The 14,016-nt window shown below is 30.7% G+C and overlaps 2 protein-coding genes across 2 annotated transcripts; both read right to left on the reverse strand.

Annotated features, from left to right (window-relative positions):
- Nucleotides 1-2,378: 2,378 nt before the first annotated feature.
- LOTGIDRAFT_113246 (hypothetical protein) lies at nt 2,379-5,446 on the reverse strand (the record flags this gene model as incomplete). Its single annotated transcript, XM_009051739.1, has 7 exons — nt 2,379-2,553; nt 2,840-3,011; nt 3,318-3,469; nt 3,732-3,821; nt 4,529-4,680; nt 4,837-5,015; nt 5,260-5,446. Coding segments are annotated over 7 exons (1,107 nt in total), but the record flags the coding sequence as incomplete, so codon positions are not given.
- A 1,480-nt stretch (nt 5,447-6,926) lies between these two features.
- Nucleotides 6,927-12,133, reverse strand: LOTGIDRAFT_113339 (hypothetical protein; the record flags this gene model as incomplete). Its single annotated transcript, XM_009051740.1, has 11 exons — nt 6,927-7,061; nt 7,276-7,369; nt 7,572-7,726; nt 8,935-8,994; nt 9,114-9,257; nt 9,424-9,561; nt 10,018-10,218; nt 10,454-10,654; nt 11,399-11,512; nt 11,638-11,731; nt 11,985-12,133. Coding segments are annotated over 11 exons (1,485 nt in total), but the record flags the coding sequence as incomplete, so codon positions are not given.
- Between the last annotated feature and the right edge of the window lie 1,883 nt (nt 12,134-14,016).

Here is a 14,016-nt window from a genome sequence, read left to right on the forward strand (position 1 = left end):
GTAAAAGCCTATAAGCTTTTATCATACTATGATCTGATTCACAGTATTGTTTGTAAATGGGTAGAGTCAAGTAGTTGTAACATTATGTAATGTATTAAGATCCTACCTATATTCATCATATTTCTGACGTAATTTTAACAAAGCATCATAAAGATTTCTAACTAAATCATCATAATCTTCTTTAACACGTTCTCTTATATCTCTCTCTTGTGTTAAACTTTGTTCTCTCATTTCACTTATTTTAGAACGTAATGCTGTCACCTCTATTAAATTAATGTATCAAAAAACATCAAATATTTTATTGGATATAAATAAGCTTTTGTTCTATCAGAGTTGATATGAAATAAAATATGATGACATTTACATTTTGAATCATGGTAGAACACATTCCATTAGGAGCGAAAATTAAGAAAGAAAGAAAGAGTTATTAATCATAATACTCTACCCATCAACAGATCATGAGCCTCTTCAGCCAACTGACATTGAACATCAATAACTGTACTATTCTGGCATGATTTTAACTGATCTTTTAACTGCTTTACTTCCTACAAATCATCAATATTTCTTTATTATCATTTTATAATCTCCTGTTTTAATTTCTCACAACATTTATTAAAATACATCTTGGAGCATGCTATAATGTTTTGAAGTCACAGCTTCAAAACTCCTCTCTAAAGATCTACAATTCATGACAAAATGTTTAAAATCTATTTAGTTAAAAAATCCATACCTGCTCACTCTGATATAATAATTGATGGTGAATTTTTAACAAATTTTCATAATACATGCTGTAACTGTAATATAAAGAATACTTCATTATTACAATTCTTCTCAGCTATAACTTTCATCATTATTAGTAATAAATATTTAATATTGTGAATAATTATAAGCATCACATCATACCTTTCAAAACAGTGTTTCTCCCTTATATTAATCTCTCTATACAGTTGAGTCAAACATTTCTCAAAATGCTCTTTTTTAAATATCATTACATCCTCTGTTTCCTCTACTTCACTCAGTAGCTGTTCAGCAAAATGTTCACCAACATATGGTCTTCTGATGGTGAAACTTTCTTTCATCACCTAGAGAAGTAGGTTGGTTCAAAGATAAATATAAGTATGGACAACATATTAAATAAACAGGGTAAAATTACTTCGGTTGTCACTATGTTGAAATAACAAGGTTGTACTGAGCCTAGTCTTCCTTTGTAGAGGAATGGACTGAATTCACCCAAGTCGCTAGTTTCACCAAACAACCAATTTCCTACAATGAAAGAAAAGCTACTTACAGGTTTTTTCCAGATATCAGTTGGTAGATTACTCTCTTCTCGACACCTTTCAGCTAATGCTAGAGATAATTCGCGTCCTAGTTTCTTTCTAACTTCATTAATCATATGACATTCTAAATTCTCTAATAATCGTACCATCTACAATATAGTACTCAAATTTGATTATCTTATAATATTAGCTTTTAAAATATCATCAAGATAGCTTGCCAGGTAAGGTAATATACGCCCACTGGCAGCTTAGATTTTGAATAAAAATATTTAGCAGTACAGTAACAATCACCAGTATGAAATATTCAACTTTCAGTCATACACTTCTTTTGAACTCTTTAGGGCGATACTGAATAACATTGAGTATGATCCAGCAAGAATCATGCCTTTTAGTGTTTAAGAGCTAAATTTGGAAGCGTTTTCAAGAACAAGGGCAGTAACTCCTACTAATTATTTTTCAATTCTTCTGATTTTCAATAGGGTTCATCCTTGGGTGATTACGAACATTCACGCCAAGTTTCGTCAAAATCTGTCATGAATTGTGCTTCTAGAGTGTTTACGAGCTAAAAATGGAACGCATTTTCAAGAACAAGGGCAATAACTCAAACTAAATATTTTTCGATTTTTCTGATTTTCAATAGGGTTTATCCTTGGTTGATAACAAACACTCATGTCAAATTTCGTCAAAATCCACCAGGAATTGTGCCTTCTAGAGTGTTTACAGGCTAAAAATTGAAAACGTTTTCAAGAACAAGGGCAATAACTTATACTAAATATTTTTCGATTCTTCTCGAACACTCATACCAAGTTTTGTCAAAATCCGTCAAGAATTGTGTCTTGTAGAGTGTTTACGTGCAATTGTGGACGGACCGACAGACATGGATGATGGCAATATACGCCCCCCCATTTATCATACTCCGATAAAAATTGGAAAATAGATATCAAACGCAATTTTAAGAAATATATAGTTGGTAAGTATTAGCCTATATCCGTCAGTAAACTAAATAATCAGAACACTGCTCTGAAAGTTTGATCAAGGAATATGCAATATAGATCATTAAAAATTTGATTTTTAGTCCTTTTTAAGATGAGAAAGCACCCTTTAATTTGTAAGATAGTTACAGACCTGTTTAGCTTTAACCTCTACTTCTGAAACACCTTTGGGTACTGTGAGTATATCAGTATGTAATGCTAATCCTTCATAGATATCACCCTGACCTAATCTTCTAGCTATAGACTGTAATACTGGTAATAATATCTCTGTTCTGTATAGTTTACTAGACAAAATATTTGTATTATACAGTATACAGAGCTGTAGACTATAATACTGATAATAATATCTCTGTTCTGTATAGTTTACTATACAAGTGTAATAAAGTGATATAAATAGTATTGATTTGATATCTACAATAACAAGGACTTTGCATATGGTTGTCTATATATTTTAATAATATTTATCTTAACTTCACTCATTCCAGGATCTAACAATGTCATTCTATAAATCATGTTCAGCTAAAGTTTGACCTGATGATGTAAGGATATAAAAATAAATTAAACCCTTACCTATACTCTTTAAATATTCTTGTATTATCAATACAAGGTCTGATAACTCTCCTTTTACCCCAATCATATTTCAATATTTCTAAACATTTCCAAAGTTTCAGGAAAGATTTTAACAGTTTATATGCTTCTAAAGGCTGTTGATTTCTTGATACTGTTTTAAATTGAGGAATACCTAAGTCACAAACACAATTATTAAACTAATCTCCAAGTATCAATTCAAATAGATAGGAACAAAATACAAAATACCACAAAGGTTACCAAAATTGAATGTCTCCAAGTATTCTATTTTGAGAGGACATGGCAAACTTATTCTCACATTTGAAGTTGTATATTTGCAGTTATTTAATAATTTTTATGGAAGGTTATTTTTTTTGGTCAATAGTCATATAGATCATGTCAATTATTTTGAATGTAATGTAACTTTTTCATTTCTACTCACCTAACTCTTTCCCACTAACTGAACTAGCTCTACTAATACTGCCATGGTGTGAAGATTTAGACTCTTGAGTCTTGAGGTGCTGGTTATCAGAGTCTACTGGTTCTTCAATGAATATGTTGTCTTGGATACCCAGATGTAAAACATCTTCCATCAGTAAACTAACGCCTAATATTTCACCATTGGCTACATGTCTGAAAATTCAGATTCTTAATTTGAACAAAGGTCAAGTCAATATGAATAGGTCAATAAAGTCTTTCGTAAAAGTAAAGTGAATGTTACATAATTATGCTGAATTTTCAGAATTCCAGATTTTTAACAAGATATGAGATAAATTTGGATTTTCTTGTCATATATACTTAAATGAAAATATGATCATTTCATGGTAAGTTTTGGTGTGAGTACATCATTGAGCCCAACATTTGTCAAGATATTGAACCTCAAATCAAGCTTTACCTGTCTACATCTTTTAAACCTGATAAACACAACTGTATATTATATTCTATTGTATCCCATTGATCATGCATGACAGGATATGGACCATTTCTACAATTATATTGATATAATTATTACACTTTTAATTCTTATTTCCTTTTCAAATTGTTTATATAAAAGAGTTCATTAATAGTGATCCTTAAAGATAATATGAAAAGTTCAGATTATCACCGAAAGTTTAACTAGGTTGAGATTGGTTTTACATTTGGCCATACAAAATAAATAATCTGTTTTACAGGCCTTTTTTTTCAAAAAAGAGGGATCTGTAACATGCAAAGCCTGTAGCACACAGGGCCTCGGTTTATTGTCCCATTCAAACGATTAGACGGCCCATGTCAGCCCCTCTTACCTGCATCACTGACAGGGGGAAACCGGATTGAAAAATCCGAAGGTATTATCTCGACTTATGCCCGGATTGAACCCTGGACCTTCAGGTTAGCGAGCAAACGTCTAACTCACTGAGCCATCGCCTCAGAGAATTTATTATCTATTATTTATAAGCCCTTTTTTTAGAATTTCAACTGGAATAAATAGGAGCGAGAAAAAGCATTTATTATTTATTTCCACAAATTTAATGTACATTTAATATTAAGGCAACAATCAGGCACTTTTGGGCCTGTAAAACAGACTATTTATTTTGTATGGCCTTAATAAATGAAAAATAATTAAGATTACCTACAAACTAGAGGTGATAAGTTTACTATAAGTTAAGTTAGAGGTGGTTCCAGAATTTTATAATCACAATTCAGGAAACTTACCTGCCAAGAAAACTTCTCCAGGGAAAGAGTATAAAAGCTGTAGAATCACGAGGTTCTAATGGTTCAGGTACTACGAGCTGTGTATTAAATAAACTAGGTTTCTGTACATTACTTAATGAAGGTAGAGCATGATAGGTGTTATTATTCACAGCCTATAACAAAATACAATATAATTTATCTGCTATAAAAAAACATTTTAATACTTTACCCTCAAACCTATTTTTTTCATCAATCAATTTAAACTATGGTAGGGCTTGAGGTCCACTAGAAAATATATAAGTTTGAAATTAAACATAGTCCGACCTTACCTTAAAAGCTGGAATATTTCCTGTGGCTATAAAAGTATCAGCCATTGAATATCTTACAGCAGTATCAAATTCTAGAAACATAACATCACGTCGTAAAGCTAGGAATTCACCAATAGATTTAGGATCTGTTGGTATATTTAAATTGTTTATCTGCTTTTGAATTTCACGTAATTCAGAACCTTAAAAAAGAATCAATTTTTATCTTGAAACATAAATCAATAAATAAATAATGCATATTTATCTGATCAAAACTATTTCAAGGGTCATTTGGCAGGTTTGATAGATTGTTTTTACAGCATTCTGTGATTTAGTTTAAGAAAGGTCTGCAGGCTCATGGTGAACACAGACGCATATACTTATCAGTAAGTAAATCAAAAGGAGAAAAACAGCATATTTTAGGATTTCGCATCAATCTAAACTCACCAATGCCTTCAGTGCCACCCCAATCAGCTGATACAAATTCCAACTTTCTGGAGCCCAATCTAGCATGAGAACTGCCAAGTCTTGAATGAGCACAGAGATATTGTAAAATATCATGTAAAGCTGAGACAATAGACAGTGAATGATGCAGTGCTCTCATACATTGTTCATCATCTAATGATTTAAATATTATCAAAACTTCTGAATGATGTGGTATAAACCAGATATTTAATACATCCTTTCCTGTTGATGATAACAACTGTCTTGGCCTGGTTTTAAATGTTCTGGAATATAGAATTATAATAGCCCAGCTGTATTACAATAGATCAATGCGTATAAGTTAGGGTATGAAATGTTTCTTGTGTACATTGAATAGAGGAAGTTGACTAACTTTACATAGGCACCCGATCAGGAATGTTGATTTATTTTTTTGCCAACTGGACCTCAATTTCCCAAAGATTGGAAGAGCAATGGACTCTTGTTCAAGTAGATTTGATTAATCAAGATATTCAGTATACATTGTATTAATATAGTCAAATTTAAATTATGAATTAAAATAAACCTTGAATCTGGTGAAACACCCTGTATATCATCAACTGATGTTTTCTTCTCATTTAGTTCCCCCATCATAAAATATGTATCTCTTATATTAGGAAATTCTTCCAATAGACTGATTATACTCTGGTAATATTGTATTAACTGGGCACGTAATGAATACTGAGCTACACGTAGATGAAATCTTTCACAAAATACTGATATCAATTTTCTACAACAAAAAAAATACAGTATATTTATGCAGAAGTTTGTGGACTACCCTGAATAAATCTTAGAAAGTAAAAAAACACATTGAGAATAAATTATCTATGAATTTTTTTTCTTAAAATAGTTAAGACAGAAGTATAACTCCTGTTTAAATTGAAGTTCATGATGATTCTGCATTTATTTTGCCAGTTTTTCTTGATCCATACCTCTTGAGAGTTTCTAATTCTTCAGGGTTTTTGAGAATCACTCCCATTTGCTGTTTTTTACTAACAAATTCATTTAACATCAAATCCCTACTTGGTGCCTGGAAAAGATCAAAATTGAAATATCTGAAATAATTCACAGAATAAAACATCTTTGCCTTAAAATTTCAAGTTTGAAGTGAACATTTTCGGTTTCCTTTTCAACCAGTAAAAAATGCACTATTTTGAACCTGGATAGAAAAGAAGTTCTGTTATGACCACAACAGTTGAATTCTAAAACACATAGTTTGACATAAAATATTAAAGAGAAATGCAATTTACCTTTTCACATTGTAAAGAAATAAAGGCCTCCGGGTAGATTTTTTTACCCCTTGTATCAGATTTTGAGCCAAATACCAGATTCTGTTGACCAATAGATAAACTTGTCATTTGTGTTACCGAACTTTTTTCACTTTTAGTTTCAGTAGGACTCAATCTTCCACTACTGAAATTAAACACAATATTTCTATTATTTAGACATAAAACTATTTGGCATAAAGTAATCCACTAGAAAATATTACAATGCTTGGAACATATATAGAAATGTCATATTACTATTGAGTATTACTAAGAGTTTTTATCTTATTGTGTGTCTGTAATTTAGCATTTTCTTGTCTTCACCAATTAATCAGTTACAGATAACAATTTACCCAATTAATGTTGTTCTCACCTTTTCCATTCAGTATATTTAACAGGATGACATATATCAGTTTGTTGTACAGCTGCCACCAAAGAGTTTTTATGGACCACTTGAGCCTTCAATATAACTTGCAAACTTTTGACACCACCTGGTCTCAATATCTGTAAAGCATGAAAAATATATGTAAATGCCAAAGTTAAATGGTGAACTATATATATATATTCCTTTATTTCAACATAATAGTTCTCTACGCAATATCTTTCAATCCAACTTTTTTTCCTAATGATTAATTAGTTTGGTGGTAAATTTGTGTATGAGCACATCTGCAGAGCTCTGTCCCATTAGGCTTAACATATAATCCAATCATCATACTACCTGCATAAATCCATCTCGACTTCTGAATGAAAATCTTCCAACATGGCCTTCATCTAATTCATGTATGGCTAGATATAAAGATGATGGTACATATCTACAATACAAGTTATGTTACTATAGGAATATTGAATATCCAAGGCTTGTTTAAAATAACTAAACTTAAACTCTAAATAAAATCATAAAAAAAACCCAGAAAAATTAGCATCAGAAAGCATCACGTTATAAAGAATGATTTTAACAATCAGCAAGACAGTGTTTAATTCACCTTAATATGATAATTTGAATAATCAACTTACCTATCAACAGAAGTATCATCTTCTTGTAAAGATGTAATAAATATTGGTGGCGGTTTCCCAGCATCTTCTTTAAATACAGCAAATTCAAACTGAACGAATCTTAAAAACATATGATAATCTTCAAATTCTAATTCTTTAGCCTGACTCCTGTATACCTACAAAATCATAGCAAGTAAAAATTAATGATGAATGTTCAATGTTATTGAACAAAAGGTCTTCATATTTCATATCTATGACAATGTTCTCATAAGGGAATCTTTTTAAATTCTCTATCTGAATATTGGAGTATGAAATCTGATATTGTATGAATATAAACTAAGGGCCAAGTTATTGATTATTTCAATCATATACGTTTTATACTCTGAATTAAAGAGAAATGTACAAATATATTTTTCAGTAATTGTACCAATTCATAAGTATTATAATGTAGAAAGATAGTTTGCCAGGCAAGGTAACATACGCCCACTGGCAGCGGTCAGAAATGATTAAACAGTCTTTAGTGACTACAGGGTTGCACAATATAGCTAATAGAGTGAAACGTCAAGTCAGACACGATATTTCGGTGAAATATTATCCGATCATCGCGAAAATCGATAGGGATCATCTTCATAATGACATTGACATACAAAATAAAAATCAAAAGAATCTGTAAACAATTGTAGCCTGTAGAGTGAGCACGAGTTGCACAATATAGCTAATAGAGTAAAACGTCAGGTCAGACACGATATTTCGGTGAAAAATTATCCGATCATCATGAAAATCGGTAGATCATCATGAAAATCGGTAGATCATCATGAAAATCAATAGGGATCATCTTCATAACGACATAGACATACAAAATAAAAATCAAAAGAATCTGTAAAAAATTGTAGTCTGTAGAGTGAGCATGAGTTGCACAATATAGCTAATAGAGTAAAACGTCAAGTCAGACACGATATTTCGGTGAAAAATTATCTGATCATCACGAAAATCAATAGGGATCATCTTCATAATGACATTGACACACAAAATAAAAATCAAAAGAATCTGTAAAAAATTGTAGCCTGTAGAGTGAGCACGAGTTGCACAATATAGCTAATAGAGAAAAACGTCAGGTCAGACACGATATTTCGGTGAAAAATTATCCGATCATCACGAAAATCAATAGGGATCATCTTCATAATGACATTGACACACAAAATAAAAATCAAAAGAATCCATAAGAACTGTAGCCTGTAGAGTGAGCACGAGCCAAATGTGAACGGACGGACGGACGGACCGACGGGGTGATTACAATATACGCCCATCTTACGTGTAGGCGTATAAAAATAAAATATATGTTCTGGATCTTGGTCACATTACATCAAAGGACATAATTTCTTACCTTGGCCAGTATCTCTGATTCCCAGGCTGAATCCATCAAACGATGTCTTAATGTGACAGTCTACAAACAAAAATTTCACCATTTCAATTACAGATTCATTTCATTAATCAAATTGATTTAAAAGCAATACTATGATTAAACTAATGATATTTATAAAAAAAAAATGGTTTAAAACCTACCTCCATCACCTGACAATAAGCATTCACAATAGCCATTTGTTTATCTTTGGTAGATCTTGAAGCACCTTGTTCTTTCTGAGACACTAAACTTTGAGCTATTTCACAGATAAAAAGTGGATCTTCAGCAAATACATCTGAATACAGCTACAACATATTTACAATAAATAAAAAAATTAATGATTCAGGTAGATAAGGGAGCAAGTTCCATTCTGACATGAATTTCAAATTAACATTTTGTTTACAGAAAAAATACTATTCATGATCCATGATTTATAATCAAACATACTATGATTCTTAGAAGGAAACTTACATCTTTTTGTATTTGAGGAGTGTAGGATGCCCCCATATTTCTTAAATTCCTAAATTCTTTCTGTGCCACCTCTAATAATTTCTTTTCCAGGAGTATTTTATCTTGTACAGTAGCTGGTTTATGTACTCTTATCAACTCCTAAAACAAAATAGTTTTAAATTAGATTTAAAATAATATTTAAACTTTTAACTCGTGTGAAATATGATAATTTACTAACATCAGAATGAAAATGCCAGATTTTCAATATTGTTCACAATAGATTTTGATTAGCATAACTAGTTTCAAGGGCAATAACTCAAAAGTTCAGCACTGAAATATAGTCATACTCCCATCTCAATACCTCTTAGCTGTAGGAGTGCAAAAAAATTTCTTACTTCTATTGTACTAATGACGGATCTTGGTTACACTAATGGGTGGACAAATTTGGGAAACTATATTTAATACAAGTTCATTTCAACATATAACTAAACATTCAAAATTTTAACACAAAATATAAAATTGAGTTTATAGTCTATCCTTCAAAATCTGGAACAGAAGGCACTCTTTTTTAAGCATACCCAATATTTTCATCAATGAATATGATGTCATACTTACAGTAAGAGAGTATTTGATAGCCTGTGGTATACGACTAGCAATAGACAATGTAGGATGAAATTCTAGCATAAACACATTTTTTAAAGCTGACCTAGTTAGATTAACTGATATTGGTTGTTTTGGTATAATACGATACGGTAAACCAAACTCTGCATCACCATCTCTACATACACGCTGTATATATTCTCTTTCTTCTTCTATCTACAAAATATAATAACATTACAATAATCAATATACAGTAATCAGGATTATATTAAGAATTCAACTACAGCTGCATAAAGACACAATGGTCCTTTGTGCCGCAACTGTGTACATTACAGAGCCGTATTATAATCACTGAAAATAAAAAATATTCATTTGCTCAGTTCAATGAGGAGCAGAAAAGTGGGATGTAAAACTTCAATTTGTTTCAATTTGATAATAAACATAAGCATACCTGTTTATCCAGAATATTTTTAACTAATGTAGAAGTATGGTGCAATATAACACATTCTGTACGATAAGACTGTATAAAATAAGGTGCTGTAAAGTCATATCGTGGACGTCTATAGATAATATCAGTCATAACTTGTGCCAGACCTCTCTTCTCATCTCGATCATACACATGTTGATAGGCTTCATAATAACAATCTAATAACTACAATAACAAGATAATATTAAACATAACTACAATAACAAGATAATATTAAACATAATTACAATAACAAGATAATATTAAACATAATTACAATAACAAGATAATATTAAACATAATTACAATAACAAGATAATATTAAACATAATTACAATAACAAGATAATATTAAACATAACTACAATAACAAGATAATATTAAACATAATTACAATAACAAGATAATATTAAACATAACTACAATAACAAGATAATATAAAAAAAAATAACTACAATAACAAGATAATATTAAACATAACTACAATAACAAGATAATATTGAACATAACTACAATAACAAGATAATATTAAACATAACTACAATAACAAGATAATATAAAAGATAGTGGATCACAGCCATATACACCCACCACGGCATGCGGATAGTAAAAACAAAACATCCATTTTAAGTTTCATCAAAATCGGTTGAAAACTAAGTAATAGCATATTCAACATTTTGAGGCAAAGGCAATTACTCTGCTTCTAATGGTCAAAATAGCTCAAATTCGAACTTGATCTCCGTTTTATGACTATGTATACACATACCGAGTTTCATTTGATTCCATTAAAAAATCTAGTTTTTAGAGCGTTTACAAGCAAATGTTGATGGATGGACGGACAGGGGTGCCGACAACATACATCCTCATAGAGAGATGTGGGCGTATAATAAAACAGGAATTAAACTATATTTAAACAAAGTCTATCACTTACCTCTCGCTTATTTTCAATAAAAGCAGCTTCGTTACTCCATAAATCTAACAATATACCAATTCTATCAACTTCTTGATGGGCATATGTTGGAATATCAAAATCTCCTACAGTTTGCTATAAACAGGCACAGAAAAATTTATGTTGTTTCTAATTCTAATGAAATAAAAAGAATCAGAGCAAATATTTTTAACATGGTAAACTGCAATGATTATAGAAATACTTACTGATCTTAGTCGAACAGATTCATTTATTTTCATTCTAGATACAAGACGTAATTCTTTATCTTTATTTATATAATGTGTAGCTACTAACAGTAATGTTTTCTCCATTTCCCTATAAAAATAGCATAAATATCACATAGCTTGATAAAATCTTTCTTGGAATATATATACAAATTATATGAGACCATTACCTTCATGATCTAGTACATGAATATTTGACTATACAAAGTCCCCCAACCTTGGTACTATTATAAAACATGGGTCACTATAAATCCTAACAATCTAATTGTGTAATAACCCTGGTTACTACAGGTAATAATAAAAGATATAAAGAAAAAAAAATCTAATAAATATTGAAGACTTACTCTAGATCATGAAGTGCTTGATCGTACATGATATAGTAACCTCTCTGATCCTGTACATGTACTCTACCTTCCTCTACAGAGTAAAAATTATCATGATTCTCTATCTCTGTATATTGTACAAACTCACTTTCATTTACCCTGAAATTATCATATATGTTTATACATCAACAATATCAGTTAACTTCATTAGGAATACAATGGATCCCTTTCTTCTGTATCTTTCTGACCTAGCATTCCATGTTTCAATGTAAGAGTTTTGACAGCTTCAGACTCCATTGACTCCTATGTCAAATTAAGTTCAAAACAATTATTGAAAACTAAGTGTTCGTTGATCAATTTTGATGAAACATTTTAATTTTACAGAAGAGAATGGTAAAGAAGTGCATAATTTTTGGTATAAACTAGATATAGTTTAAAATAGATAAAAAGTAAAGAAGTATATAGTAAATGACTAACTTGTAATCAGCAGGTGTATTATGTAAATAACCATGATAATTTATACCACCACCACCACCTTGGGTACCATCAGACTCAGTTTTAACACGATGACCTTGAGCACTGAAATAATAACCTAAAGGTTATAGGGTTTATCTTTGAAGGTCATTTCAATTGATCGTTTTATATGAATATTGCTGTGAAACAACTTATATTAAAATTGACAAAGAAAGTGAAAATTGGTAGTCACCAATCTAATAAAAACATGAATTCTATTTATTGTTCTAAAGAGTAATGTCTGAAATCTGAAAGTTGTCTGTCATGGTATGACAACTGAACTAATATAACAACAAGGTTTACACTCAATATATTAAAACTGACCTGGTTTTTTGGTACGAGCCAGAATCATGTGATAGTCCACCATCATTGATAGTTAATGTTCTTTCAATAGATCGGAAATAATTTAGGACACTAAGACACTGAAATACATAACAATCAACACTCCGAAAAGAACTCAACATCTATTCTTTTGATAAACGTCATTGACACTGTAAATAACTAATCTGTATCACATAATATGTGTTTTAGGATATCATCAAACACTTAAATTATACAGAATCTATTAAATGACTACTTACTGTGCGTTGTAGGTCTCTGATACGTAGATGACGAAGATGTAAGAATGAAAGAAAGGCACCAGGAACTGAGGTATTACCATCATCATTTTCTTCTCCTTCATCCAATCCTTAAATAAAATAGTGTTCTTCTAGTATACTCATGTCTATGCTTGAAATATACACTGGTTAAAGCTCTTAATCAGATATTTATATTTGAAAGATAAAATATCTAGCAAAGTTTTCTTGCTGCAAAGGATCAATCATGTTAAAAAGACAACCAGGTACAGTAATTAATAAGAAAGTAAGAAAGAAAAGAATTTACCTAACATTTGAACAGTATTTTTATAGTCATAACTATCTCGACGTTTCTTTTTATTTTTAGTATTTCTGTTATTATAGTTACTATCAGAATCATCATTATCTAAATCCATTACTTCATCATCTTCTTTACTTCCACTGTAAATAAACAATATTTAGTAATAATTTATGAGTGAAAAGGACAAGGTAATATTGAAATGCATTGCCTATTCCTCACAGGCTTTCTTATAACTACGAAAAGTTCCCAATACTTATGTGTATCACAGATCTCTACAGAGGTTTCTACCAACCAAGACATTAAGATGATGGATTTTTATATTGCATGTTAAGGTCAATCAGTTTGGTATATAAAAACCATAGAAATAAAATGACAAACTTTCTGAAAATATTGACACCCCTCCTAACACTTGAAAAGTTAATAGAGAATTTATAGGAGAATAATTTAGATTAAGTAACTAGTAATTAAGAATATCCATACTAACGTGGTATACAGACTATGATTAGAATATATTTTTTTCCAGACACTAGCTGTATTATATGATGTAGGATGTGTTGTTACTGAAGCAGGATGTATACTAGGTGGATCCCGTACTGACATAGCATGTGCTCTCATAGTATCTTGTACTTTCTACAATCATATATGTGTAAAGATCAGGAAATCA

The sequence above is a fragment of the Lottia gigantea genome, assembly GCF_000327385.1.
Source record: "Lottia gigantea unplaced genomic scaffold LOTGIsca_17, whole genome shotgun sequence".
Lineage (NCBI taxonomy): Eukaryota > Metazoa > Mollusca > Gastropoda > Lottiidae > Lottia > Lottia gigantea.